At 34.6% G+C, this 27,921-nt stretch overlaps 1 protein-coding gene across 1 annotated transcript; it reads right to left on the minus strand.

Moving 5' to 3' along the window:
* Positions 1–27,583, minus strand: LOC123551192 (uncharacterized). Its single transcript, XM_045339927.2, has 5 exons — positions 27,483–27,583; positions 10,319–10,549; positions 8,052–8,143; positions 6,747–6,886; positions 1–3,596 (listed from the first exon to the last, which is right to left on the minus strand). Exons 2-5 carry the CDS (start codon positions 10,544–10,546, stop codon positions 2,020–2,022), a joined length of 2,037 nt encoding a protein of 678 aa, XP_045195862.2. The 5' UTR covers positions 10,547–10,549; positions 27,483–27,583; the 3' UTR covers positions 1–2,019.
* Between the last annotated feature and the right edge of the window lie 338 nt (positions 27,584–27,921).

The following is a 27,921-nucleotide window of genomic DNA, read 5'->3' on the forward strand; positions in this document are numbered from 1 at the left end:
TCAGAAAATGTGACTTTTAATAGTAAATTAACTTGGAAAGAAAATCGGACACACATTACAATAAATATTTGTGTTAAAGGCATACCGTAAAAAGTAGGGATGGGAACGAATATGAATATCAAATTCGAATATTTGTACATTAGTGTATATTTTCTTTTTTCAAAACAGGTAGCGTTGATTTTGAGCAACATATGCATGCTAATTATGCAGAATAAAACCGTTTGTTTTGTCGTGTTTGTTTATCGCGTGTCAAAAATTGTCCAGGGGCCACAGTTACTGATTAACAGTTTGCAACAGGCGTAAATGTGAAGCCATTTCATCTTTTGTTCATTTTAATTGGCTCCTGTTTTGTAAAAAAAATAAAAGTTGCTTGTAGTTACCATCATACATTTATTATAGTGATATTTTTGTAGCTGTATCAGCTACACTTGAATAAAATTTGACACGTTGATTTATGGATGTACATTTGTGAATACAATTATCAATGTTTATTTATTTTCCCTTATCTTGACTAAAAAACCACAGCCATTGCAATTTTATCCAACAGTCCATGTTTATTACGATGATTCGCGTTTTAAACAACAGAATATATTGTGTATATGCCAATCACTTATTAAGTATTTAAAGCTTTCATTAAATAAGCCGAATATTCGAATATGGCAAATCGAATATTCGAATATTAATTTAGTATTCGTGCCCATCCCTATAACAGCTATGCAAGACAAAGGTTAAAAGCTGACTGTGTATTATAACACTTAATTAACTGAAATTGAATTGAAATTCAAAGAAAACTTGACACCCATTACAATAGAAAACATGGAGATCTATTATATTAGTTTTCTTGAGGCATACCATCATATATATAAAAAGTTATATAGAGACAGCATTCAAATAGGTATAAAATTGATTCGTTGTCATTGCACTGGATCTTGTAATTGTACATTGGACATTGCTTATCATGACTGAATCAACCATTCATGGGCATTACATGGAATTTCATTTTTGTCCGTTAAAGACAACAATTTATGGAGATGGCACACTCTTTACATGTAGTTATCGTCCTTAAAAGATCAATTACTGCTATTCTCTAATTAATCCCGGTGGTTTTAAATTTTAAAAAAAACCCTGTTTATTAAGGCCCTAAAATGGGATAGTTTACGAATTTTTAATGGGTATATATATTCAACTTGTAATGAAACATCATAACAGATATAGTACTATCATATTGTTGTGGATCCGATATTGTATAGCTTTATATTCTGGTTATCATTGAATTTTATGGACTCACTTAGTACCGGTTAAAAATCAATCATTCTATCCGTTATAGATCAACCATTCATACATCTGTTTTACCTTTGTGTTAGACAGGGCATGAAGTAGTAAATTCGTGATCAATATACCGTGGTAACGCAGAAATGATCAGTGTTCATTAAAAATCAATCATTCGCACACATAAAGAAAAAGATTATTAAAGGGCAAGGATTGCCTTACAATATGTTAATTTTGATATGAATGTCACCCTCAAGCCTTTCATAACGCTGAAAGAATTTTTAAAATCGGACCACTTTTGAAAAAGCTATGGCAGTTTGAAATTTAAGAAAATGGCTGATCATGGAGATAGTCATTTTAGTGTGTTTATGACGTCATTTACACACTGCTGATTTTTTCAGCAAATAACCTTTTCAATAGATTAATGTTATATGTTTCTTTAGTATAAGATGTAAAACATAGTAATTTCCTTGATTATAGCTGGAAAAAGTAGAGAACTTATTTTACAGAAATAGGTAAACACAGTTCAAATATGTACCATGAAATTTAATCAGTCCGCCATTTTGTTTTTTGTTGCCATGGAAACAAAATGGCCGCCATTTTGATCAAATATTTAAAAGCTCATAACTTTTTTATTTTTAAGCCGATTTTGAAAATTCTTTCATTTCTTTGACTGATTAAAGAAATCCTAGCAGTAAATTAACATAAGAATAACGTTGCCTTTCCCTTTAATTCTCAATTTGAGATAATTCATATGTTGCTGTCCTCTGATGCATTGGTTGCAGTTGTCGGTACCGGTCTAGTTGTTATAACATGCTGACGGCTCGATATAAAAAATGCTTTCGTGCCAGACTCCTTTTCCAACCCCGATATTCTCTCCTTGCTATACATATTGCACTTAACTATTTTGTTCGGACAGTCGCAGTGCGTATACGCAACGCAGTGGGCGTCCTTGATGCAAAGCTCGTGGCATTTTCTCTGGCTTGCAGTTTTGTCTTGATCCTTTTCAAATCCGCGTGGGACGCCGACAACTGCTGTGTCGCTAAATTCAATCTGAGACTTCATTTTCTCTGGAAATATATTGCTTTGCCAAACTGCATTTTCTGTTTCGGTTCTATCTGCTGAAGTCGAGTATTTACTTTCTGTGTACATATAGCAAGTATTGAAAGCAAAATTGCTACTATCGCAAGTAATGCAAATTGCCACTGCAACACACTCTACTTCTTCCAGACATTTTTCGATACATTCCGAACTCAGAGCAACCTTCATTTCTTTGTAATTACCGTATAATCTGGTTTTTGCTAACTCAACTCCGGCAACCAAACTATCACATGACTCAACTTTCCCTTGTCTCCGAAGATATAGACAATATTCATGTTTCTTAGTGTCTATATTATTACGAATACGTTCGTAGTCTACGTTCATTTTTCCCATGTATCTGTCAGTAAACAAAAGTTCAATCGATAATAATTTATATGCTGTTGGCACTGGACTTGTTTTAACCTCTGACGCCCATGTCATAGCATCGCCGTTTGCGGGCGGAGCAGCACCAACAGTAATTGTCTTGGTTTCAACTGATTTCGAGAATTCGGACGCTGCTTGTCTTTGCTCGGAATCTAAATTGAAGCCACCACCTACACTGACAAACCCCGAATAGCTTGCTTGGACAGCAACATTGACCCCGCTTTTCTTTTCACGTTCATACTTAGAAGACGACATTTTATGCTCGTAGATAAATTTTGCGCCAAATGTAACCTCGGTTGGAAAGTGTGTCCCGTATGTTTCGAAGAATTCGAAGTACAATTCAGGATCCCAATCCGTTTCATTCAGTTTGTGAATCCATTTGACAAAGACATTGTCAAACTGTGGAGCCTCTTCCGTTATCAGCTTACTAAAGTAGTAGTTACAATGAGCAGACGATATAATGTAGACTGATTCTCCGGTGGACATTTCTGATGAAGATTGCTTGTAGCCTGCACTTGCAGAAAAACTCACTCCCCAGCCACCTCCACTTACACTAGCGGAAACTGACAATGCCTTTGAAAACTCGTATTTTGTTTGTATTGTTGTTGATGAAAACGAAGTTACGCACGAGACATCCGGGATAATCACAAGGCCACGTGGTACACTGTACCGGCAGTCGGCGGTCATGCCACCAGAAGAGTAATCATGCCGAAAAATTGGGTATGTGAAGCCAGGATCGTGACCAGTGGCGAGCGGGAAGCCTTTTAATATGTTATAGCCAAGTAGAGAATAATCCACATCGGGGAAAGATTGTTTAAGTGCTGGCCCTTGACATTCTTGAAGTTGGTAGTCTTGACGCAACCCTAAGATAGAAAATAACATATTATACGTAATTGATGAAGCTATATAGCTGGACCTTACTTCCTTTAAATGTATAGATGCATGGTTAAAATACAACAAAAGGGTCATGATGACCCTGGATCGCTCACCTGAGTAATATGAGCTACATGTTTCAAATGTCAAACTGATGATTTTTAGATTTTTTTGGAAGATTTTCTGATGTACAATCAAGTAACCCCTGGGGCGGTGCCAATTTTACCCCGGGGGTCACGATTTGAACAAATTTGTAGAAGTCTACAAGGCAATGTTACATATCAAATATCTAAGATCTAGGCCTTCTGGTTTATTTTTAGCAAATTTATGAAGATTTCCCTATGTACAATCAAGTAACCCCTGGGGCTGGGTCAATTTGATCCTGGGGGTCAAGATTTGAATATATTTTGTAGAGGTCCACTAGGCAATGCTGCATGTCAAATATCTAAGCTCTAGGCCTTCTGGTTTATTTTTAGAAAAGTTTGAAGATTTTTCTATGTACAATCAAGTAATCCCATAGGGCGGGGTCAATTTGACCCCCGATGTCATAATTTGAAGAAATTATTGTAGAAGTCTACTAGGCAATGCTACATGTCAAGTATCTAAGATCTAGGCCTTCTGGTTTATTTTTAGCAAATTTATGAAGATTTCCCTATGTACAATCAAGTAACCCCTGGGGCGGGGTCAATTTGATCCTGGGGGTCATGATTTGAATATATTTTGTAGAGGTCCACTAGGCAATGCTGCATGTCAAATATCTAAGCTCTAGGCCTTCTGGTTTTTTTTTTTAAAAGTTTGAAGATTTTTCTATGTACAATCAAGTGACCCCTGGGGCGGTGTCAATTTTGACCCCGGGGGTCATGATTTGACCAAATTTTGTAGAGGTCTACTAGGCAATGCTACATGTCAAGTATCTAAGATCTAGTCCTTCTGGTTTATTTTTAGATTTTTTTTGAAGATTTTCCTATGTAAAATCAAGTGACCCCTGGGGCTGGGTCAATTTTGACCCCAGGGGTCATGATTTGAACAAATTTTGTAGAGGTCCACTAGGCAATGCTACATGTCAAATATCTAAGCTCTAAGCCTTCTGGTTTATTTTAAGAAAAGTTTTGAAGATTTTCCTATGTACAATCAAGTGACCCCATGGGGCAGAGTCAATTTGATCCAGGGGGTCATGATTTGAACAAATTCATAGAAGTCTACTAGGCAATGTTACATATCAAATATCTAAGATCTAGGCCTTCTGGTTTTTTTTAGCAAATTTATGAAGATTTCCCTATGTACAATCAAGTAACCCCTGGGGCTGGGTCAATTTGACCCTGGGGGTCAAGATTTGAATATATTTTGTAGAGATTCACTAGGCAATGCTGCATGTCAAATATATAAGCTCTAGGCCTTCTGGTTTACTTTTAGAAAAGTTTGAAGATTTTTCTATGTACAATCAAGTAATCCCATAGGGCGGGGTCAATTTGACCCCCGATATCATGATTTGAAGACATTATTGTAGAAGTCCACTAGGCAATGCTACATGTCAAGTATCTAAGATCTAGGCCTTCTGGTTTATTTTTAGAATTTTTTTGAAGATTTTCCTATGTAAAATCAAGTGACCCCTGGGGCGGGGTCAATTTTGACCCCGGGGGTCATGATTTGAACAAATTTTGTAGAGGTCCACTAGGCAATGCTACATGTCAAATATCTAAGCTCTAAGCCTTCTGATATTTTTAGAAAATTTTTCTATGTACAATCAAGTGATTCAATCATGATTTGAACAAATTTTGTAGAAGTCTACTAGGCAATGCTACATGTGAAATATCTAAGCTCTAGGCCTTCTGGTTAATTTTTGGAAATTTTTGAAGATTTCCCTATGTAAAATCAAGTTACCCCTGGGGTGTGGTCAATTTTGACCCCGAGGGTCATGATTTGAACAAATTTTGTAGAGGTCCATTAGGCAATGCTACATGTCAAATATCTAAGCTCTAGGCCTTCTGGTTTATTTTTTTAAAAAATTTGAACATTTTCCTATAGAAATCTATGTAAAATCAAGTGACCCCTGGGGCGGGGTCAATTTTGACCCCGGGGTTATGATTTGAACAACTTTAGTAGAGGTCCACTAGGCAATGCTAAATGTCAAATATCTAAGGTCTAGGGCTTCTGGTTTTTGAGAAGAAGATTATTTATTATAAGATTTTTCTATGTAAAATCAAGAGACCCCTAGGGCGGAGTCAATTTTGACCCCAGGGTCATGATTTGAACAAATTTGGTAGAGGTCTACTAGGCAATGCTTCACACCAAATATCTAAGCTCTAGACCTTCTGGTTTTTGAGGAGAAGATTTTTAAAGTTTTTCCTTTCGGTTGCCATGGCAACCAGAATTCTGCATGGAATTCAATTCTTTGAACAATTTTTGTAGAGCTTCATCCAAGAAACATTTCTGTGAAGTTTGGATGAAATTTGCCTAGCGGTTTATGAGGAGATGTCGTTTGAAGTAAAAGGACAACGAACGACGGACGCCGGACGCCGGACAGTGAGTGATCCTGAGCTCTTGGGTCTGGTGAGCAAAAAAGACACACATAAAATAACAACACCGCTTGTTTGGGCATAATACGTTCAAAGCAAAATGTCTATCATGCTTGAGAATCACGTCTTGGGGTCAAAGATTAAATCATTCATTGAGCGGAAACAGTTTTTGCCAAAGAGTCATTGTAACCTTTACTTCTGACCGAATAACCCAAAAATCACAGAACTCAATGCACTGCAAATGAGTAATGTATATATCAGGACTGAGAAAACATTCCCAAGTTACTGAGCGGAAACAGAACTTCAAAATGATATCTGTACTGTTAGTCATAATTACCTTGACCTTTGACCAACTGACCTCAAAATCAGTACGGGTCATTTACGCCTATGAGCAAGTCTGACATTCATAAGTCAAAGCAACTCTTTGATCAAAACAGATGAACAGACAGACCTACGAACAGACAGATGACCTGCACTTCACATAATACGTCCCTTCGGGCAAATAAAAATAAAAGGTTTATTACATTTTTATACATGTATATGACACGTGGTTCTGTTTCCTCGATAAAAAGGGAATGCCAGATGCCCTTATTATATGCTAGTATTGATTTTATTGTAATATACCTATGTTTAAGTAATTCTTCTGTAGGGTGTCTTTAACTGTGTTTCCACCATTATTAGCGACAAAAGGTAAAATGCCGCCGTAAACACCAGGCGACTCTTTGTTAGATGATGTTACAGCGGAAACCAAAGACTGCAGTGTACTGAAAAATATTATTTTCAATTAGAGAGAGATATTAAGGAAGGAAATTGAGGAACACGGATACAACACTGTTAATGGAAAATTTATAATGAAAATAAATATTTCCACCGAAACTGAATACCACATTGATATTATATGCGTTATGAAAATTTTTTTTATGAACTTGTGAAACCGGATACCACAATGTTATGTACACTTGCACAATGAGAAAAGCATATTAACTTGAATGTGTATCGATGGAAATCGGGTACTACAATGTTGTGAGCTACACGATGAACGCTTTAAAAATCTGAAACTGCAGTGTAGTTTGCATCTTTTATTTATTAATTTATTTTACCAACGCAAGACTTGCATATATTCTCAGATATTCTTAGATTTTCTATTAATTTTTTTTACTGTTGGTCAATATAAGCAAAAAACATGATAATTATAGTGAAACACGTGACCTACATAATTAAACTAGAGGTGCTTTTCAGAAAAGCGCATGTCTCCCACAACTACCTAATCATTCGAATAGTGATTCTGTCTTTATATACTGTTTACTCACAGAAAATATACCTTTGACAGTTTTGGAGTAATGTTGGAGTAATTCAAGGGCCATAATTCCGAAGTGCCTGGGCCGATTTGGCTAGTTATCAAACTTGGACGAGGAATGATTGGAATACACATTTTATTTAAGTTTGGTGAAGATCGGATGAGAAATGTTCGGCTTAGAGTGTGGACAAGATTTGTGACAGACGGACGGACACACACACAGACAGGCAGACAGGAGTAAATCAATATAAAGCTGACTTTCGCATCAATGAATGTAAAGTCTATACTGCCTGTACGAAATCTTATCCTGTATAAACATTTCACAACCATGTATGGGGCTACGCGTCTTTGTCAAAAGTAAAGCGACGGGAAACCATATATCATTATTTCTTTCACATGCTTTTATTCAGATAGTTACAATAACGTGTCTATTAAAATTTAAACATACATTTCAATACGGCAACACCTACAGCTTATTGATAAAAATTAATATCATAAGGATTGTAAAGGCAGTCGCATTTTTAAAATTTTTTTCAACACTTGAAGTAGATGACAGTATTCCTACTTTTTCTATAAGCAGAGACCAGTTTACAAAAAGAACAAATAAACAAAAATAGAGTAACTCTAACAACCTGTCATGTCTTCTTTCTGTCACCACATACGCAGTTGTCACACAGCCAGCAACAAGAACTATCAACAGCACTTTCAACATAGTCTTCAATACCTTAAATAAATTTATATTTTACTAATATTGTAGGGATGCAGCTTGCCATTGGACAGGTATAAAAAAATCAACTTTATGAATCGAGGCGTGTCTGTACTTTTAGCTCATAACAATACTGCGATAAACAACGAGGATAGCGGATAAGTCACGCCTAAGTTATTGACGTTGAATTATATCCAATACTGATTTTTGTTGGGGTTAACGTCGCACTGACACCATTATAGGTCATATGGTGACTTTCAAGCGTTGATGGTAGAGGAAGACCCCAGGTACCCGTCAGAGCATTACTGTATCACGGGCAGGCGCCTGGGTAGAACCATCGACCTTCCATAAGCCATCTGGATGAATTCCTCATATGAAGAATTCAACACCCCGAGTGAGGCTCGGACGCACATCGGCGAGGGCCAAGTTGTTCAAAGCCAGCGAAACTTAACCACCTAGTCACGGATTCCCTGCTGACCAATACTGACTGCGACGCAAAATTGGTTATATATAGTAGTTGCATGAAACAGTTGAGATATATGAGAATCTACATTCTTATCAAAGCTATATTCCACTGAGCATTCCGTTTCGTTACAGAAAAAAAGTTCTACTTGTACTTTCCAAGTAATTTTGTTTTCAATATTAAAAAAACATTGTTAATCTCGGCGCGTGCACATACATCTATGTCAATATAGGGCAGAAAGAAACCGGGACAGAAATGTGGACAACAATTAACACTTCATAAACTAAAACATAAAAGCCGCTTTTTGTTTATTGTGTACATCCGGGAATTTTGTACCTATTGGAAAACCGACGAAAATACATGTACTCGTTTTTTTATCATAGAAACAACGGAATCGGCAAGCTGAAAACGTCATAAGATGAACGGCTAAGTATATGCAATACATCCGCTCTAAACCTCGCTGGCATTTCTCAAAATTGGATTTTTTTAATTGATTATTTTGCACTGGTATCGACGCAGATTTGTGGAATTTTCAATTTACTGTTTCTTGCCCCATAAATATAACAATTGCTACGGTAACTTTAGTCAAAGATAAATTGACAACGACATTAAGGAGATAAAGACTGTTGCGCATGTTTACTATTTAATGATTTTCGTTATTATGCAGCAATATTTGCACAGTGTCAATGATAAAATTTAAGCTAAAACTATTAACAGGTGGCTGTGAAATTTTACAACTCAGGTAGAGTCTTTCACTACCCACATGCCATTCTGACGTTGATCAGTATTACAACAGATTCTGTTTTATGACAAAAAAGCTTAAAAACTAGCCTGTAAAGTTGTGAACATATGATAACCCGGAAGAGCATTGAATTACACTTGTAATCATTTGCAATTAAGTATAAAAAATATCACGAAGCTTGTGTTGAGAAAATCATAGATCGTCGTTGGTCTTAATGATAATCCTTGAGCAACACAAAATCAAACACTTGGGAACAGGACCCTTATCCGTCCCTGTCCACTGTAGGTCAGCACATTGAAACGAATTGAGCATATGTGGCGTTCAAAGATAATGTTTTGTTACACTGTCAGAATGTTTAAAACATAGCACCTCTATCATCAATTCTCTTCATATTACAAAATAGGAAAGTTAGCAACTGACATTGGAAACTTTTATTTGAGCGTATCGCGCAAGCCCCGGGAACCAAACTTGATACATATAGAGTTTCCTCGCGAAGTAATTAGTTAAAATGACCGGTGTCTTTTGATTGAATGTTTATGAAACCTGTCGTTAATTCCAAGTACTGATAGATATGTGCTAATTTAATAGTTGAGTCGATTATTGTTTCGAAGTATTAATTCTTATAATACAAAGATCATTGATAGTAAAATATGTATTTTTGAAACATGCTGAAATTGTAACAACACGTTATCTATGTTCTCCACCTTGGAAATGTTCGTTTCAAGACGACTAATAGATGACTGGGGCATAGGAGAGATGTAGGAAGTGGGTCCTTAGTTAACATGTCTGTGATAACAATGATTAAATGCACAATGGACCCAGTGACACTATCTTTATCAACCCTCGTACATGTATTAACGTAATTACTGAAACTATATTCACAAACTGGCATAAATATTATTCACGGCAAAATAACATTAAGATTAAATATTAATTGGCGGAGACATTATTTTTGAAAGATGACTATACGAGTCCAAAGAAAACTCACAAATTGTGTGCAAAATTTGTTGCACGTAGGGGTTCTATCTATAACAACTCTGGTATCTCTATCATACAAAAACCGCAACCAATGCTCCTTTTCATCTGTGACTGGACCTTCGTTTGTAACGCCAGAATGCTGTTTTATTCTTTCTTTAAACCGTTTCAGGTCTGCAATTTCTTCCTTCAGTTGAATGTTCTCCACATATATTTCTGAAGGTGTTTCATTTGCCGCCATTTCCTACAACATATTAATTATGAAGTAAAGCCTATTTTCGTAGAAAATTGATATATACATTTTTGATACAAATCTTTCTGTAATTTGTGTCCATCTGCTATTGCATTTCGTGTTAAAATGCCACTGCAACTGGCTTTTCAACATGTGAATCATAATAAATTACGCGAGCGAGGTTTTCAAATTTCACCCATAGGTCTATAAATACCATGCAGACCTGACAACCTACACGCTCCTCTGTTGATTGGTTTCGGGTTTGCGAATGGAAGGAACACTTCACGTGCTAAACGTTGTATTTAAAAAGTTAATATGAACAGGTAGAAAAAAAAATCCGTATTGTACATGACCTGACACAGTTCTATTAAGAGGGCACATAAAAACTTCAATAAGTTCCATTTTAATATCAATAAGTATTGAAGATTTCTTTCAATACCAAAACAAAAAAAAACAAAAAAACAACAACAACAACAAAAAAAAAAAACACAAACAAAAACACACAAAAAGGTGGATGTATATAATGAAGTCAGAGATATTACAACAGTCGCTAGATCTGGGATTTTGTTTTCGGCTTCCTTGGATTTTGCAAAGCCGGACACACTCGGCGCTTGCGCGCCTCGTGAGATTCGATCTGACAAAAATCTACTCGAGCCGAATACAGCATCCCCGATCGAGCTAGTATTATAATAACTCTATCATAGTGTCCCTTAACTCAAAATAAAACATACTAAAAACCTCGAGTTAATTTTAAATGGTTCGGTCATAGGAAACGTAAAGCGTCAGAAATTTCTAGGTGTTTACATCGATGAAACTCTGTCTTGGAAATTCCATGTTAGTACCGTGGCCAATGTACTACGTAGAAGAATTGCTTTTGTCTTAACAGACGAGACGAAACTATTGTATTATATGGAACGCCGGCACTGCCTTTTGTAGTCATGAAAATCTATTATTATGTTTGTTTTTTATTATATTTAAAATTATGTACCGAAATCTTTACATGTTGTGCAAACATTAATGTTATGTGGTTATATCGTTATATGTTGTGTTTTTGTAGTAATATTATGATATTTTTTGTTATATTAATATAAAGAAACATCTTTACATCATGTAGACAACATATATATCCAGTCGTGAACGTTTATTTGCAACATGTGACCGTACAATATCATTAGGTTATTTCACATTGTTGTATACAATACAGAGATATATTTGGACAAGAACCCAGCTGAGAAAACCAGCTGTCTCCGAGTCCAAATATATCTCGTATTGTACAGTACTATGTTAAATAACCTTTTATTCTATATCTATTTTATTTTAGTTTAAATTAAAAATTATCCACTGAAAATTGTATTTCTGCCTTTTCTGCATTTTCCCGATTTCAAGACACATTATCAATCTCTGTACATAGAGCGCTTACTCCATCCAATTTACATTCGAAACATTTTTACGCGTTTCGGGCTTTATCGTATGTTTAACAAGGGACTGTTGAACCGTCCAAATACGGAAAAAATGCAGATGTTTTTGTACGCGTATGCGTCCAATACGATAATATATTGTACGGTCATGTGATGCAAATAAACGTTCGTTCGCGATTGGATAAATAAAATAGATATAGAATAAATTACCGTATTGGACGCACGTGCGTACAAAAAAACTGTATTTTTCCGTATTTGGACAGTTCAACAGTCCAATGTTAAACATACGATAAAGCCCGAAACGCGTGAAAATGTTCCGAATGTATATCGGGAGTAGTAGGCGCTATAAGTACAGAGTTTGATTATGCGTCTTGAAATCAGGATTATTTGTCGTTTGGTTGTAACACAAAAACGAAAGTGCAAGTCATGGAAATGCTGTCCGATCTGGATATAAACACATTTATAAATGACCAAAAAAAAACCCCCAAAATAAGAACGATTAAAAACATCATCAGATGTACGAAACAATCAATAAATCACGTATATTTCTAAATGAATTAAAATAAATATAGTTTCTAACACGACCCGTAGCAGCTGCTATATAAACATATAGCGAAATCGCCTATACATGAAACTACGACAAAGTTAAAGCATAGCAAAAATTCATTCTAGGGCACATCTATATAAATATATAATGATAATCTTGTAAAATTTTGGTTGCAATGTCTGTCTTAAATATTGGTCATCAGGCATGTTCTATAATCTGGCCTGGCCTGGCCTGGCCCGATGTGTCCAATTTTTGATCGGGCCGAGCCAGACCAAGCCAGGCCAGGCCATAGATTTCAATTTCATAATAGGTGAATGTGGTTTCTATAGCATCTTTAAAATTTGACTTTTGGATCTAATTAGTTGGGGATTAAGTTTGGATATTTCAGACATTATATAAATACATTTTGAATTCCTACTCAGCAAAAGTATACACATGGGGCTAACATAACTATATATTAAGTCTAATTTAAAGGTGATGCCTAGATTAATTGTTAAGACTATATATTATCAGGGGATCTCAACCTCAGTTGACTCTTGACTGGTGGCGGGATCCTGGAAAACATGTGATGGGCTCAAGGACATGGGCTTAACTCATTTGCCGCCGCTCAGATTATCGAAGGTTTCTTAAGGTGAAACAGTTCTCTACAAAACAAATGATACTCCTGGGAATTCGTGCCATGTTGTCAATAACATATGGTCGAGAGTAACATTAGGTTAATGTCATTTTCAAGGGGCAAATACTAGTAATTACAATGAATATGATAATTATTTATGATTCATTAATTGTTATTATTATTATCGTTAGTATTCTTGATCGAGTCAGTAATACAATTATTAAAATTGCAGTAACTTTAAAGTAATAATTTAAAAATAAAAACACAATATATATATAATATAATTCTTGTTGATATATTTGTAAGTGATATTTTTATGAAATAACAGTAGACTGACATAGTAAACAATATATTTAGATATCCAAGAAAAAAAAATAACCTGCTTACTTAGTTTACTAATGGCACAGTGGCGTAGTGATAAGTTCTCTGACTGACTTTCATGCGCGTTACTATGGGTTATTGTGGTCAATTTAGATATTTTCAGGTTACAAATATAGTGTAAACTAAAGAAAACGCCGGAAAATATTGGCGAAGATTAATGAGTGCCACCTGTCAATACTTACGGACAACAACTTTCAATTTCCCAATGTTATCCCCGTTCCGAGATCTGGGATATGTGGGGATAAATAAATTTTGTAGTTTCTGAATATTTTTTGTAAGACTGCTTTTATATTGTTGCAAGTATGTGCAAAAAAGTTTTGTTAAACAGGCCCAAGAGCATCTTTTAGCGTTAAATATCAATTAGAAATAACATAAACACAATGATAAATATTTTTGTAACATATAACATAACAACTTATTACATACTAAAAACCATGTACATGCATTATACTAATCAAGAATTAAGATTACGTTGCTTCACATATCAACAACTACTTCTCTTTCATAATTTGCAATAACAAATAAGTTCTCCATTGGCAATGAAGATGGGCCACAAAGACGAAAAGCTTAACAAAAGCACACTCTGAATGGCAGTTGTTGGTGTATTAGAGAGGGGATGTAATGTGGATGAGGGTTTGATGAGTAAGAAACGGTACTGAGAAACACAGTCAAGTTAAAGTAAAAACTGTCAAAGTAAAAACAAATAAACAGGACTCATCTAAAAACTTTGATAACTAAAACAATGATGGGAGGGAGTTGTGAAGGGACATTTTGATACTAAGTGAAAACCATTACTTCCACCTGGACAGACAGATGAATAGACAAATGCCGGTGCCATTGGTGGGTTGGGGGAGGGTTTCAGCTCTGTATATAGCTCTTGTCACTTTATCACAGGAAAGTTAAAAGATGCATCATTAATTTTTGTGTTAGAAAAAAAATCAAATAGTCTAAAATGCGAACACCCTGACGACTTATAAGAGGTCCCACAATGAATTATTTTCATGAATCATCCATAGATTGAACATCAGCTTGATTAAACCAAACACTTAACATTAAAAGTTCAACTGAACAGTTTAGAGGTCAGCTAAGGATAGTACAATGTAGGAACACAACCTGTAATTACAATTCCCAAAGAGATGCATTCACTGCATGCAAATATTCAGTTATATTGCAGCAGGTAAAATCATCAATGAAATTAGCCATAAGTTTTAAAACTAAGTGTTATAGTTGACTTTAAATATGATTTTAAATTTGATTACAGAAAAACCGTGTAGTTATCATTTAGTTAGCCATATTCATCGGTTAAAATCCGTATTTCAAATAAGATGTCCAAATGATGGCTAATTAATGACTCTCCAGAGACTGGTTTTTCATTCTGTTTGACCTGCAGCAAGTAAACAAATGCATTTATGTTCTCTTATAGAAATAAATGGTGTTATATTTGGTGATACATGTGCACTTATTGTCATGTTGAAAGACATTACTTGTCGGCTATTATTCATTATTAGTTGCGTTCCGTTATACGGTTTCTTTCGTTAATTTATAATCTACACGCTTGGCGGCAAAAAATACGAGAAGTCCGTGCATGTATTTGCCATGCCCTTGAACCAGTTTGTTAGCTGAAATCGTCCGAACAACATCGATAGAAAAATTGCTGTATAATAGTTACCTCGTAGTTTGAATTCAAGCTGTTACGTTGGTTGGATGGAACTCTGGAAAAAGAATTGTTGCTGCGACACGAAAGGAAGATAAGTTTTATTTAATGTTCTAGTTGTCGTGTATAACAAAGCTTGTTTTAGAACAGTATTCAGCTTATCATAACCATTCATTCAAAATCTCCAGCTCTGCGCACATGTATGTTTGTTATAGTTGGTCAATTATCATGTAGCAAAAGCTTAATTTACTGTAATTTGAGATAATCAAAAGTACTGACAATGATGATAACGATGATTAAAATATCGGTATCAAAATGTTCAGTTTGGTTAGCATGATTTAAAGTGGTGACACGTTTTGTAGATGATAATGGCGATATGCACCGATATGTATATAGTGCGATTATTTTATTATAATCGTGTGATGATGATGGTGGTATGATGATGATTGTGATATTATGACGATATGACAAAAAAATTGTTGATGACGATTATGTTTAGGCTATTATGATAATATGGTGATATACAGTTTGTGTCTATACGATCATAATGATATGATGATGATGGTTTGATGATGATTTGATGACAATATGGCGTTGATAGTACGATTTAATAACGATCATAAATATGATAATGATTATAATTGATGATGATGATAATGATATAACATGATGATGATATGATGATACAACAATGCCGAGATGATAATGATTACCATGATGGAACGTTGTGAGAATATCATGATATGATATCACACGATAATATGTTTTTGATTACGATGGTGATATGGTGTAATGAAGCAGTTATGATGATGGTGATGGCATGCTGATGATGACAATAATGATTGTGGTATTACGGAATGATAATGATTTGATATCTTGTTGGTACATTATGGTACGTTAAGGACGATGGTGGCGTCGATGATGGTAAAGATGACAATGTTGATAATATTCTGATGATGATATGACAACAATGGCGATGATGATGATGATGATGGTGATGATGATGATGATGACGACAATTACTGATCTGAATAATTATGAAAATGCTCCATATTACTAATTCGTCTTAATATATTGTAATCAATAAGTATTTCAGTTTGCTAGCGATGCTCCAACATTAGGGGGATACATCAGGTAAAATGAATCAAAAGTAAAAGGTAAACGACAGGTAAAAGGTAAAATTACGTTTGACTTGAAGCTGTTTGAAACTGTTTTCATTGGTAAATGTTTCAGAAACTTAATTTTAAGGAATGATATTAATATATTTATGAAAATATTAGATATAATGCATTTGAAGTAGGCAAAATATTAGTCATAAGGTAAGGATCACATGTCGCTCTCTGTTGGGTGTTCGAATCACGTTCAGGGTTAAATGCAGCATTTAAGAAGCAATCCAACTGGCTTACAAAAAGGAACATCAAATTGATTGTTCTACTGCAGCACACGCTCTTGTCTTTATCATAAGTCACTTCTAACGTTCGTTAAACGATATCGGTTGTGACCAGTATGCAGTTATGAAATTGCAGGCATTTAGATATGAGTTTGAGAAGACTATGATGTCTAGTTTCATACTAACACTGTCAGCAACAGTATTAGCAAGCAGGCCTCACTTTCGCATCGTCTGTGAATGGAGAAATCTCTGTAATTTGCCAGTTTCTTCATTGTCAGCCTATAAAATGGGCTTCTGCCTCTTTGCGTTGCCTGTTAGTTGTTATGCCATTTAGCTAGTGATTTTTCTTGTGTTCATGTTCATTTCTTAAACTTTAAACATGCTATATGCCATAATATCAATGAAATAAAGTTTGTACTGACGTCGTAAAACGACATAGTTATAGCGAACCTCATAAAATAACTGTATGCCCTACCTTGATCGTAACCGAACTTAAGTTGGCCCTTGCATAAAGAACTAGACATCCACCTGCCTTTGGCAACTTCATGGGTTCATTCCATTGTGGGTTGCTTAACACAGGTCTGGCTGTATACATTGTAATGGAGAGGTCGGTCGCGATATTGCACTTTGGCGGATACGCATACGTGTAGGTTCAAAGAACATCTCAAGCGACAAAAATCAGACAAGTAAAATTATTCACATATAAGTCATGTGTATGCGTATACGTTCTGATCAGGTAAAGATGATCTGAAAGTCTTTGGCATACACTGAATATTACGTATACTTGTAAAAATGTAATTCACATTTTGTATGCGCATGTGCATGATATTGCTATCTCTCTGTTACTGGACATTATTAAAATGCTGCCTGATGTCCATAATAGGTTCTACCATCGCCAATAAAATAATACAGGTTAATACTGCCTGCTACTGTAATTGTATATTTAGATTTTATGCCATTCATTTCTAAATGTGCAAGAAAATCTGGCCTGGCCTGGCCTGGTCTGGCCCGGCCCAGTAGAAAATTGGCATCATCGGGCCAGGCCAGGCCAAGTCAGGCCTGAGATTAGAACATGCCTGGTCATAAGTGTGTGGAACCCTAGGACTGGACGCAATGACAAGACCATTCTACCTTAATGACATTCCGTATCCCCCGTTTAAGCGCCCTCGAGGGGGGGGGGGGGGGAGGCGGGTTAGGCGTTACATTTTGCACCAAGGGGCGTTTATTTCTGCACCAAAATACAAAAAAAATACCTAAAATTTTGAAAAATATCTATGTTGTTTTCTATTGCTTGAATAAAGGTCAAGTCTGCTATTTCCACAGTATTTACGCTAACGTAAGTTGATAAATCCAACAACAAAGTAAATCCGTTACCACTTGCAGTTGAGTAAATACGGCAATTAAGAAACACTGACTGTACACATTGACCCGATTTAAACTCAGTCCAATACTGGAAAATCGTACACGCGTGTAGAAATTCAGCACTAGTTTTGAGAAGTTTATAGAGATGATAGCAGACTATGACAGTAGCGGACATTAAAAGTGAATAGTGGATATTTTACAGAACTTGTTTGTTTTCTAACATGTAAAATGGATATTTTACGGAAGTGTTTGATTTCAATCAGTTACCTTTTGCCTGACTTCTTGGAAGTAACATGTTCACCCTTCAAACTTGGTTAGTCATTTTTATGCTAGATATATGGTAGGATCCTAATGTACTATTGATTTGATGCGCTTACAGTCTACGACCTCGCACACAACAAACTTAGTGGTCATTGATCAAGACATTCATGGCTGTAATTTAGTAGTGTCTGTCCTAGTCCAAATAATAGGACGTTTCGAGACAGCGTGATAACTCTTGACTGTCGCTGTCTCCGTCACGTCTAAACTTATTCTGCATATTTCTGTTAGGAAATCCCCAATGAAATCCGTTGGGAACATTTTCTGGTACATGTACAAAATATTTTTAATGATTACATCTCTGATAATGAATTTATGTTGACATTAAAGCATAAACTTGCCTCGCTGACATTTTATGAATGTATATATTATGTTCTGTTTCTGCAATATAGTGTTATCGGCAGTCTGCTGTTTATTGAGACCGGTGTCAGGGAAGATATCTCCTCGCACCTGTCACATCATATTTTCAAAGATTTAAGTCTCTTATTTAAAATTATGATTTAATTTCAACCCATTTGAAGTTTCTACATGAATATTAATGTTTAATTTATTAAAGCAAGTAAGTCTGACCAGTATATTTTGACTTATTTAATTCTTTAATGTCTTCGTTTTCCTAACAGTAAAATGCAGATACGGGTAAGGCTTAGAAGGATGACATCTATAAAATATCAGATCATAAAATAAGTCATATAAGCCAAATAAGTATTGCTGGCCTCAATCTCGTGAATGTGACATCCGGGCATTCGATTCGTGAATTTGTTGCGCACAATCAGAGTGTTGCAATGGGGTTTGTTTTCACATATTAAACATGCATTCGAAGGTAACGACGTATGTTTACCTTTGTGACAAATGTGATTTTTGGCCTGTTTCAACAATTCCACATTTTCATCCTCTGGTTTAGTAATGTGTAATCCGCAGAGCGCGTTCAGCCAGAAAGTGGCCTCAATTAGGAAATAATAATTTTAACGTCAGAAGTTATTTCTAAGGTCACGGAGTTTGATTGGTCAGCTTGTAATGACAACAGCTTTCGAGGTCAGTTGCTCAGTCAAGTGTGACTTACCGAATCTAAGTGTTCCTTCTAAAGAGCAATAACTGCAAAAATGATTATGATATTCTATTCTGTTTAAAATTTCAAAATTACTTTTCTGGCAAAGCTTTACAATATGCTCTAGATGTTAATTCCATTGATACATGAAGCCTTCTGCTTATCAGGTTTGTTGATAAAATTAGCCTCGTGGGAATTGTTTAAATTCTCTGTTTCTCCAGAGTTCATGACCTCGTTATCTCCTCCCGGCAAATTCAAATTTTTGGCAGTTAGTTTAAATTATTTTTTGAAACTTCACTTTTTATGTATTAAAAAATAATTACACCAATTGATAAAGAATGTTTCGATGTGTGTATTTATGCAATTTTTTATAACTTTTTATTTAGTAGTTTTTTTTTAAATTTTGAAAAAGGGTTCTCTGATGCGAAACATGCAAAATCTATTACACATTTGTTGTTACTTTGGAATCTGTACATTCAATAGTCTCACTAAACTTTTAACAATGGTTCCAGTCCAGCGTAGTTCTTTTCGTTTCGTATTTAAGCGGACCGGTATAGCCTAATATATGCTAATTCAATAAATGCATTTTTATCAGTTTATACAGTTTCGAGTGTTGTTTCGTAGTATAGCCTGATACAGTCGTGCAGTATCAATTACTTACTATACATTGTAGAGGTAATATGCAATTAACGATTTTGACTTTCTTAATTCTGATGAAATCTATGATTAAGTGTTCATTTTCATAACATTTCTTTCTTCAGTCATGTTTTGTTAAAATATTATTATTTGTGATGAAGCTAAATCTTTTTTTTTGAAAACGCAAACATTTCAGTGAAAATACTCTTTGTAAGTTATATATTATCATGTTCCATTGTTCATATTAATTGTTAATACTGTTTTTATGTTATATATTATCGTGTTTCATTGTTTATACTCATTGTGAATATTGTTTATAAGGTATATATTATATGTTTCTTTGTATTGTCTGTGATTTGTATATACATACATTGTATTATGTATCTAGTTCATCACTTCATGTTATGGAGGATTAAAAGAAATAATAATGTTCCATGTAAATTGTACAAACAATCTTCAAGATTTTCATTTTTGGATTAATAATGAACTCAGAGGAGGTTTTTGATGTTTGTAAATTTTGCGATTTTATAATTTGTCATTTTTTTAGCTCACCTGAGCACGAAGTGCTCAAGGTGAGCTTTTGTGATCGCCCTGTGTCCGTCGTCCGTCAGTCGTCCGTCCGTCCGTCCGTCGTCAACAATTTGACTTTTAACACTCTAGAGGTCACAATTTTGGCCTAATCTTAATGAAACTTGGTCAGAATGTTACCCTCATAAAAATCTTGAACGAGTTCGATATTGGGTCATCTGGGGTCAAAAACTAGGTCACCAGGTCAAATCAAAGGAAAAGCTTGTTAACACCCTAGAGGTCACAATTTTGGCCAAATCTTAATGAAACTTGATCAGAATATTACCCTCAATAAAGTCTTGGGCGAGTTCTATATTGGGTCATCTGGGATCAAAAACTAGGTCACCAGGTCAAATCAAAGGAAAAGCTTGTTAACACTCTAGAGGTGACAATTTTGGCCCATCTTAATGAAACTTAGTCAGAATGTTACACTCAATGAATCTTGGAGATTTATATTGGGTCATGGGTCAAAACTAGGTCACCAGGTCAAATCAAGGGAAAAGCTTGTTAACATCTAGAGGTCACAATTTTGCCATCTTAATGAAACTTGTCAGAATGTTACACTCAATGAAATCTTGGACGAGTTCTATATTGGGTCATCTTGGGTCAAAAACTAGGTCACCAGGTCAAATCAAAGGAAAAGCTTGATAACACCCTAGAGGTCACAATTTTGGCCCAATCTTAATGAAACTTGGTCAGAATGTTACCCTTAATAAAATCTTGGACGAGTTCAATATTGGGTTATGTGGGTTCACAAACTAGGTCACCAGGTCAAATCAAAGGAAAAGCTTGTTAACACTCTAGAGGTCACAATTTTGGCCCATCTTTAATGAAACTTGGTCAGAATGTTACCCTCAATAAAATCTTGAACGTATTTGATATTGGGTCATCTGGGGTCAAAAACTAGGTCACCAGGTCAAATCAAAGGAAAAGCTTGTAAACACTCTTAAGAGGTGACAAATTTGGCTCAATCTTAATGAAACTTGGTCAGAATGTTACCCTCAATAAAATCTTGGACTAGTTCGATATTGGGTCATCTGGGGTCAAAAACTAGGTCACCAGGTCAAATCAAACGAAAAGCTTGTTAACACTCTAGAGGTCATAATTTTGGCCTAATCTTAATAAAACTTGGTCAGAATGTTACCCTCAATAAAATCTTGGATAAGTTTGATATTGGGTCATGTGGGGTCAAAAACTAGGTCACCAGGTTAAATCAAAGGGAAAGCTTGTTAACACTCTAGAGGTCACAATTTTGGCCCAATCTTAATAAAACTTGGTCAGAATGTTACTCTCAATACAATCTGGAAAGAGTTCGATATTGGGTCACCTGGATTCAAAAACTAGGTCACCAGGTCAAATCAAAGGAAAAGCTTGTTAACACTGTAGAGGCCACATTTATGACATATCTTAATGAAACTTGGTCAGAATGTTGATCTTGATGATCTATAGGTCAAGTTTAAATCTGGGTCAGATGGGCTCAAAAACCAGGTCACTAGGTCAAATCAAAGGAAAAGCTTGTTAACACTCTAGACGCCACATATTTGACTGTATCTTCTTGAAACTGTGTCAGAATGATAATCATGATGATCTTTAGGTCAAGTTCGAATCTGGGTGATGTGGGGTCAAAAACTAGTCACCGAATCAAATCAAAGGAAAAGCTAGGTAACACTTTAGAGACCACATTTATGACCATATCTAAATGAAACTTGGTCATAATGTTAATCTTGATGATCTTTAGGTCAGCAGGTCAGGTGAGCGATACAGGGCCTTCATGGCCCTCTTGTTTATTTCTGTTAGTGTTCATGTTTCACGAACCTTTCTTCCAACAAAGCCAATACTTAGACGGAAGATGTCTCAAGGGTATTTTACCCAGAAGGTCTGTTTTTAACTTTCAAATAAATCCCAGGACCCATTGAATAGTAAATGTTAAAATTTTATCGCCAAGTCAGTCGTGATATTGCACGAAAAACTATATTTGAAACCAGCCGATAATTGTATTTACCTCACTCGCGGACATAGGTTCAGTAATTTCCTATACGTATCGTATTGTAAACAACATATGTAGGACACATGGGACAGGTCTGACAAATGTTTCGAGCTGACTCTTTTAAACAACACAAAACCCTTTTGGCTGAAATAAAAATAGAGAATCATTGCCTATTTAAGTCTTCTGTTTTATTTTAGAAAACATTTTTTTTACATTTGCTATTTTTGCAAACCACCGATATTAACTTTAAACCGATGTCGTTTAATTTACTATTTACTACCTGGTGATTAAATTTTAAGAATACATATCGGATGTACCTAAATCGTTTTCTAATAATAAAAATGATACGCAGATGGATGTACATGTGGCTTTCAATTTCATGGAAAAGTATGTTAGCATTATTCAGAATGTAATAATACTTTCCTTTTTATGAATCATTGCACAACTATTTCCAGCTTACATTTACATATAGATTAAAGAGGAATATGCACCATTTGACAAAACTACGATTTAGACAGACATTCATACAAAAAAAAAATATTTAAGGTGCTGCCGTCTGTTTATACGGATAATATTCAATTGTCTTCCATTTGCGACCCTTTTCTCATATTCCAGTTTTATTGTTTAATCAAGACAAGACAAGACAATTTTATTGCAAATCATTTAGGCTTAAAAGCCCATCATGACATAAATATTATATAATACAAGACATATATCAAACAGTGGTGCACATCACGATATAAAAGTTACTATAAAGAGTTATATAACATGTAGACGAGCGACAGAAAATACAAAGTCACAACCATAAAACACACAAACAAACAAAACAAAAACGGAGAAGGTCATCTTTGACAAATTTACAAGAGTTGTACAACTTGACATAGATCTATTTAAATCACCAAACAGAAGCATAATTAATGCTTAGATAAGTAGCTTCAAAACAGAAGCAATCGACCAAATAGACACTATATATATGGACCGTTTAACAATACATTTAAATACAACATATATAGAACAATCAGTTCAATCACAGCCTTGTCGAAACGAAATACAAGACCTGAAAAAACACACACATTTAACTACAACCATAATATAAAACATAATAATATAGAGTATTACAAAGTAGACTGTCTAAGTTTAAATGCATTAAATATAAATATTCCTAAATTTTGTATTATTTTCTTATTTTCGGAGTTCAAATTAAAGTTCTATAAATTTAAGCATATTTGATCTAATCCAGTATTTTCTTGGTATATCGAGGGCTGACCGCGAAACTATTGTATCTGCATTTTTGTAAATTTTACAGGAGAAAGAAAAAACTGTATATTTTCTTTAAAACACAGCTTAGTATTACCATTCTTAGTAAATCATTATCAATTGAAATAAGAAATAATATATCGGCTTTTAAAATGCACTCAAATAATTTGTTTTGAAGATTTAGCAAAAAGTGTCAGATACTGCAGTTTCACGTTCAAAATGACGTTATTGAATTTAAAAAATTACCGTGAAACTATTGTATCTGTGTTGTTCATTAAATATTATTTATAGAATTCATATTGTTATAAGCATAGAATTATTGTTTCACTTACAAATAACATAAATTACAAATATACATGAAAATAGTGTTAGATACAGTATTTTCTTTCTGATGACCGGGAAACTATTGTATCTGCACTTGAATTATTTTTTCATTTTTTTTCATTATCTTAATATTGAATTATCGCTTATCTGTATTTATATTTTTGTATTTCCACTGATGAATTGGTCAAGAAATATTTGTTAAGGCTCTAAAAGTAACTAAACAATACTTTAAGCCAGTAATAATGGTCAAATAAAATAAAAATATGTTTATCATTACCTTTAATAATCTTTTTTTCTTCTTTTTTTTGCAGCCGTATGCATTAATACTTGATTGTACATATTTCATTACATCCAAATATGAATTTCATACAAGAAATCAAGGGATTAGTTTATGCTAAAATAAAGCTATACAAGGGGAAAAATGAGCTGCACCATGAGAAAACCAACATAGAGCATTTACGACCAGCATGGATCCAGACCAGCCTGCGCATCCGTGCAGTCTGGTCAGGATCCTTACTGTTTGCTAACTGTTGTAAGTTTCTTTAATTGCAATAGGGTTTAAAAGTGAACAGTATGGATCCTGACAGACTGCGCAGATGCACAGCTGGTCTGGATCCATACTGGTCGCAAATGCACTATGTTGATTTAGGGGTTTCACACCTCCCACATCTTCAACACAAATTTAATTTTTCAGGACAGTCGGTGAATTCTACTGTCATTATTTCAGTAATTTACCAGCACTTTCGTAATATGTTTTAACCTATATAGCCAATATTGATGTGCACTGGCATGGTTACAGAGTTCTATTGCTTTTGAAGTGTCTGTGTAAGGCATAAAAAATATTGTTTGTTTCCATTGTTTATTTACAGTATCCCGACCTACCCAAAATTTTTGGCCCTGCCCTAAATGTTTTTATGGCCTTAGAGAATTTTTTCTTCAAATTTTTAATAAAAAGTTGCAAAACTGCTCTTTTTATGCTTTAAACATTGTCAGTGATGTTAGAAATGAACTTATTGGTGCTCTAAAGGCATAACCTCCTTATTTGTATTCATTTCTTGACACAAAAATAATTTCCGAAATGTCTCATAATTTTAAACAAACAAAAAACATTTTCCGACCTACCTACCCTAATTTATTTGAGCGTGCTACCATAAAACAAAGACTTTTTAAGGCCTAATTTTCCTTTTATGTGAACAATTATGGGATTTTGTTCTCTGTATCACCTGTGTTATGGCTACAGTAGTATAGTGAAACTTCGGTAGAGACAGAATATTATCATGAATCATTTAAAAAAAAAAACCTTCTGAAAACAGGGATTTCTACATGACATTGTTTCTTTTTTTTTGACATATACACTCAAAAATTTAAATCTTTATAGTACAAATAAAAAATTACAAAATCGACAAGATGTTTCTCACAGAACTTCAGTTTATTACAATAACTTCAATCAACTTTATCAATATTTGAGACTAAAATTTCAAAAATGACAGACAGCAAAATGAAAAGCCAGAGAGCAAGCACATGACAACACGCAGGTGCGATAAATGAATAGTAACTTTGGCGTTTTTTCATGTCCTTACCCGCTCCGAAGCATACAACCCTCCCATGTGACAGAACTGCATAATCAGGGAGGAGTCACAAAAGAAACTTCTATGGTAATGCATCATTGACCTAATTTGATCATGCTGCCATTTTCAAAAGTAAAGGACAGGAATTCAAAAGTAAAGGAACACAACAAATGGAGACAACTGTTCCCGATTATTTTAAGTACAAATGGCATTCATTTTCAAAGGGAAACAACTTTTTCCGATTATTTTAAGTAATCTTTGAGAAAAAGTTGTCTCCCTTTGAAAATGAATGCCATTTGTAAAGAAAAAAAGATAAACAATTGCTGAAAACTATGTTCCACCTTGTTACGTGAAATTTCACCACTCGCACGCTATTGCAAATGCATCAAAACAAACATGTGTAAAAGTTCTTTGAAAATGATGAGTTTTTAAAGGCGTTTAACTATCCGGAAGTGGAACCCCTTTAGGCAGCCCTTTTCCGGAATTCAATGTTTATATCAGTATACTGACACTTGTTTCGTAAAGTAATATACATGTTTTACATGCTGTTCAATTTTCATGTCAAACAACTCTTTCTTTCTATGATTTGGTGTTGTTTGATTTTTGTTTCTCAAGGCCTCCATCGAAACCTTAAACAATTCATGCCTAGCATCTGCGAAAGACGACTTTGGCAAACACTGAAGACCAACATCAGACACAACAGAACATGATGTAAGATCAGAGTCTTCACTGTATGCATGAAGGATTCACTTGTTCTAAGTAAATCAAGACCTGGCACCCCTATACAAGTTTGCAGATACAACATTTTACTTTATAACCAGTGAATTTGCAGTTACCGTGAAACTATTGTATCTGTATCACAATATGTGAAAATGTTAATGTAAACTATTATTTATTTTAGTTCTTTAATTTTCACATAAAACCTAAACAACAATAATAAGTTTTCTCCTTGTTTGGTGTTTAAATTACAGACCATAATGTCACAAATAATATTTTTTCAAATTGAAACTGTAACAGGAAATGTTACCGGGAAACTATTGTATGTGCTAGGAGGCAGATACAATAGTTTCCCGGTCAAAAAAGTTGATGGTTGCAGATACAATATTTTCACATTATTAAGAAAAGAACAAGAAATTGTTGGAAACTTTTTATAATATTTTTGCAGTAGATGCATGACAATAAAAGGCTTAAGAAAATGCAATAAAAACATTTTTGGTCAAAATGTCAAATACAATAGTTTCCCGGTCAGCCCTCGATATATTGTTTTCTTAAATCATTATACAAATCACATTCTATTATAAAATGGTATTCATCTTCTATTTTTTGACAAATAAAATCAAGTTACTTTCAAAATTGCAAAACCTCCTCTAGTATTTGTATTTTGTAGATTAATATTTGTTTGTTTCAGTATAAAATCGAAATAACTTTCTCTGGTAAAACATATGCAATACTTAAACAAGTGAAATATAAAATCCTGTTTTCGTGAAGAAAGATTATTCAGATCTTTCAAGATGAAAAAAAAAATAACAAAAAAACAAAACAAAAAAAAACCACACACACACACACACTTTCTTGATGTTTCTCATTAAAGGAATAAAACGCATCAGTTTTCTTGCAGACATTTATTAAATTCGGATGAAAACAAACTTTTACTACATTTAAAGATCAAATATCGTATCGCAACAAGAACGTATAGACAGAGGCTATATAAGCAAGTTGTCGTAACTCGCTTTTTGATTCACTACCAATCTTTTATTTATAGTGATGTTTAAATACATTATTTGGCGTCTCGATAAGTGTTATATTAAGTTAAACAGGTAACACAAACACAAAAATCTTATTAAGTTATTCTATATAGTATTTATACTAGCATACCTGTAAAGGTGGTATTCCGATATTTGCGCAGACGATAGGACGATTAACCCGGAGTCGTATAATGTAAGTCTTACGTTTTTTCCGGTGAACGGGTCAATAGTGTGCGCGCGTGACATACTTCAACCAATGACAAAGTGTTTACAGGAGCTATCTTTCATTTTGTCGAGCCCGAAGACATAGTTGTCCAAATGGCTGTTTGGTGTATGTGCTTTCGTGCGTATGTGCGTCCGTCCGGATTTGTTTGTCCGGACCATAACTTTGACATGCTTGGAACATTCATTTTTTTATATTTCGCATGAATGTTAAACTCAGTGAGACGGAGTGTCATGCGTAAAACTCGGGTTTCTATCTCAAAGGTCACAATTGGAGGTCAAATGTCATGTCAGATTTTGTCCGGCCCATAACTTTGACATACATTGAGGAATCTTGTTTATATTTG

Source organism: Mercenaria mercenaria, chromosome 4, assembly GCF_021730395.1.
Source record: "Mercenaria mercenaria strain notata chromosome 4, MADL_Memer_1, whole genome shotgun sequence".
Classification (NCBI taxonomy): Eukaryota; Metazoa; Mollusca; class Bivalvia; order Venerida; family Veneridae; genus Mercenaria; species Mercenaria mercenaria.

Coding starts and splice junctions, on each gene's coding strand:
- LOC123551192 (XM_045339927.2), bottom strand. CDS start 10,546: ATGGCGGCAAATGAAACACCTTCAGAAATATATGTGGAGAACATTCAA. Junction 8,144..10,318: donor ACAAATTTTGCACACAATTT/GTGAGTTTTCTT, acceptor AATTTATTTAAG/GTATTGAAGACTATGTTGAA. Junction 6,887..8,051: donor ACAGAAAGAAGACATGACAG/GTTGTTAGAGTT, acceptor AATATTTTTCAG/TACACTGCAGTCTTTGGTTT.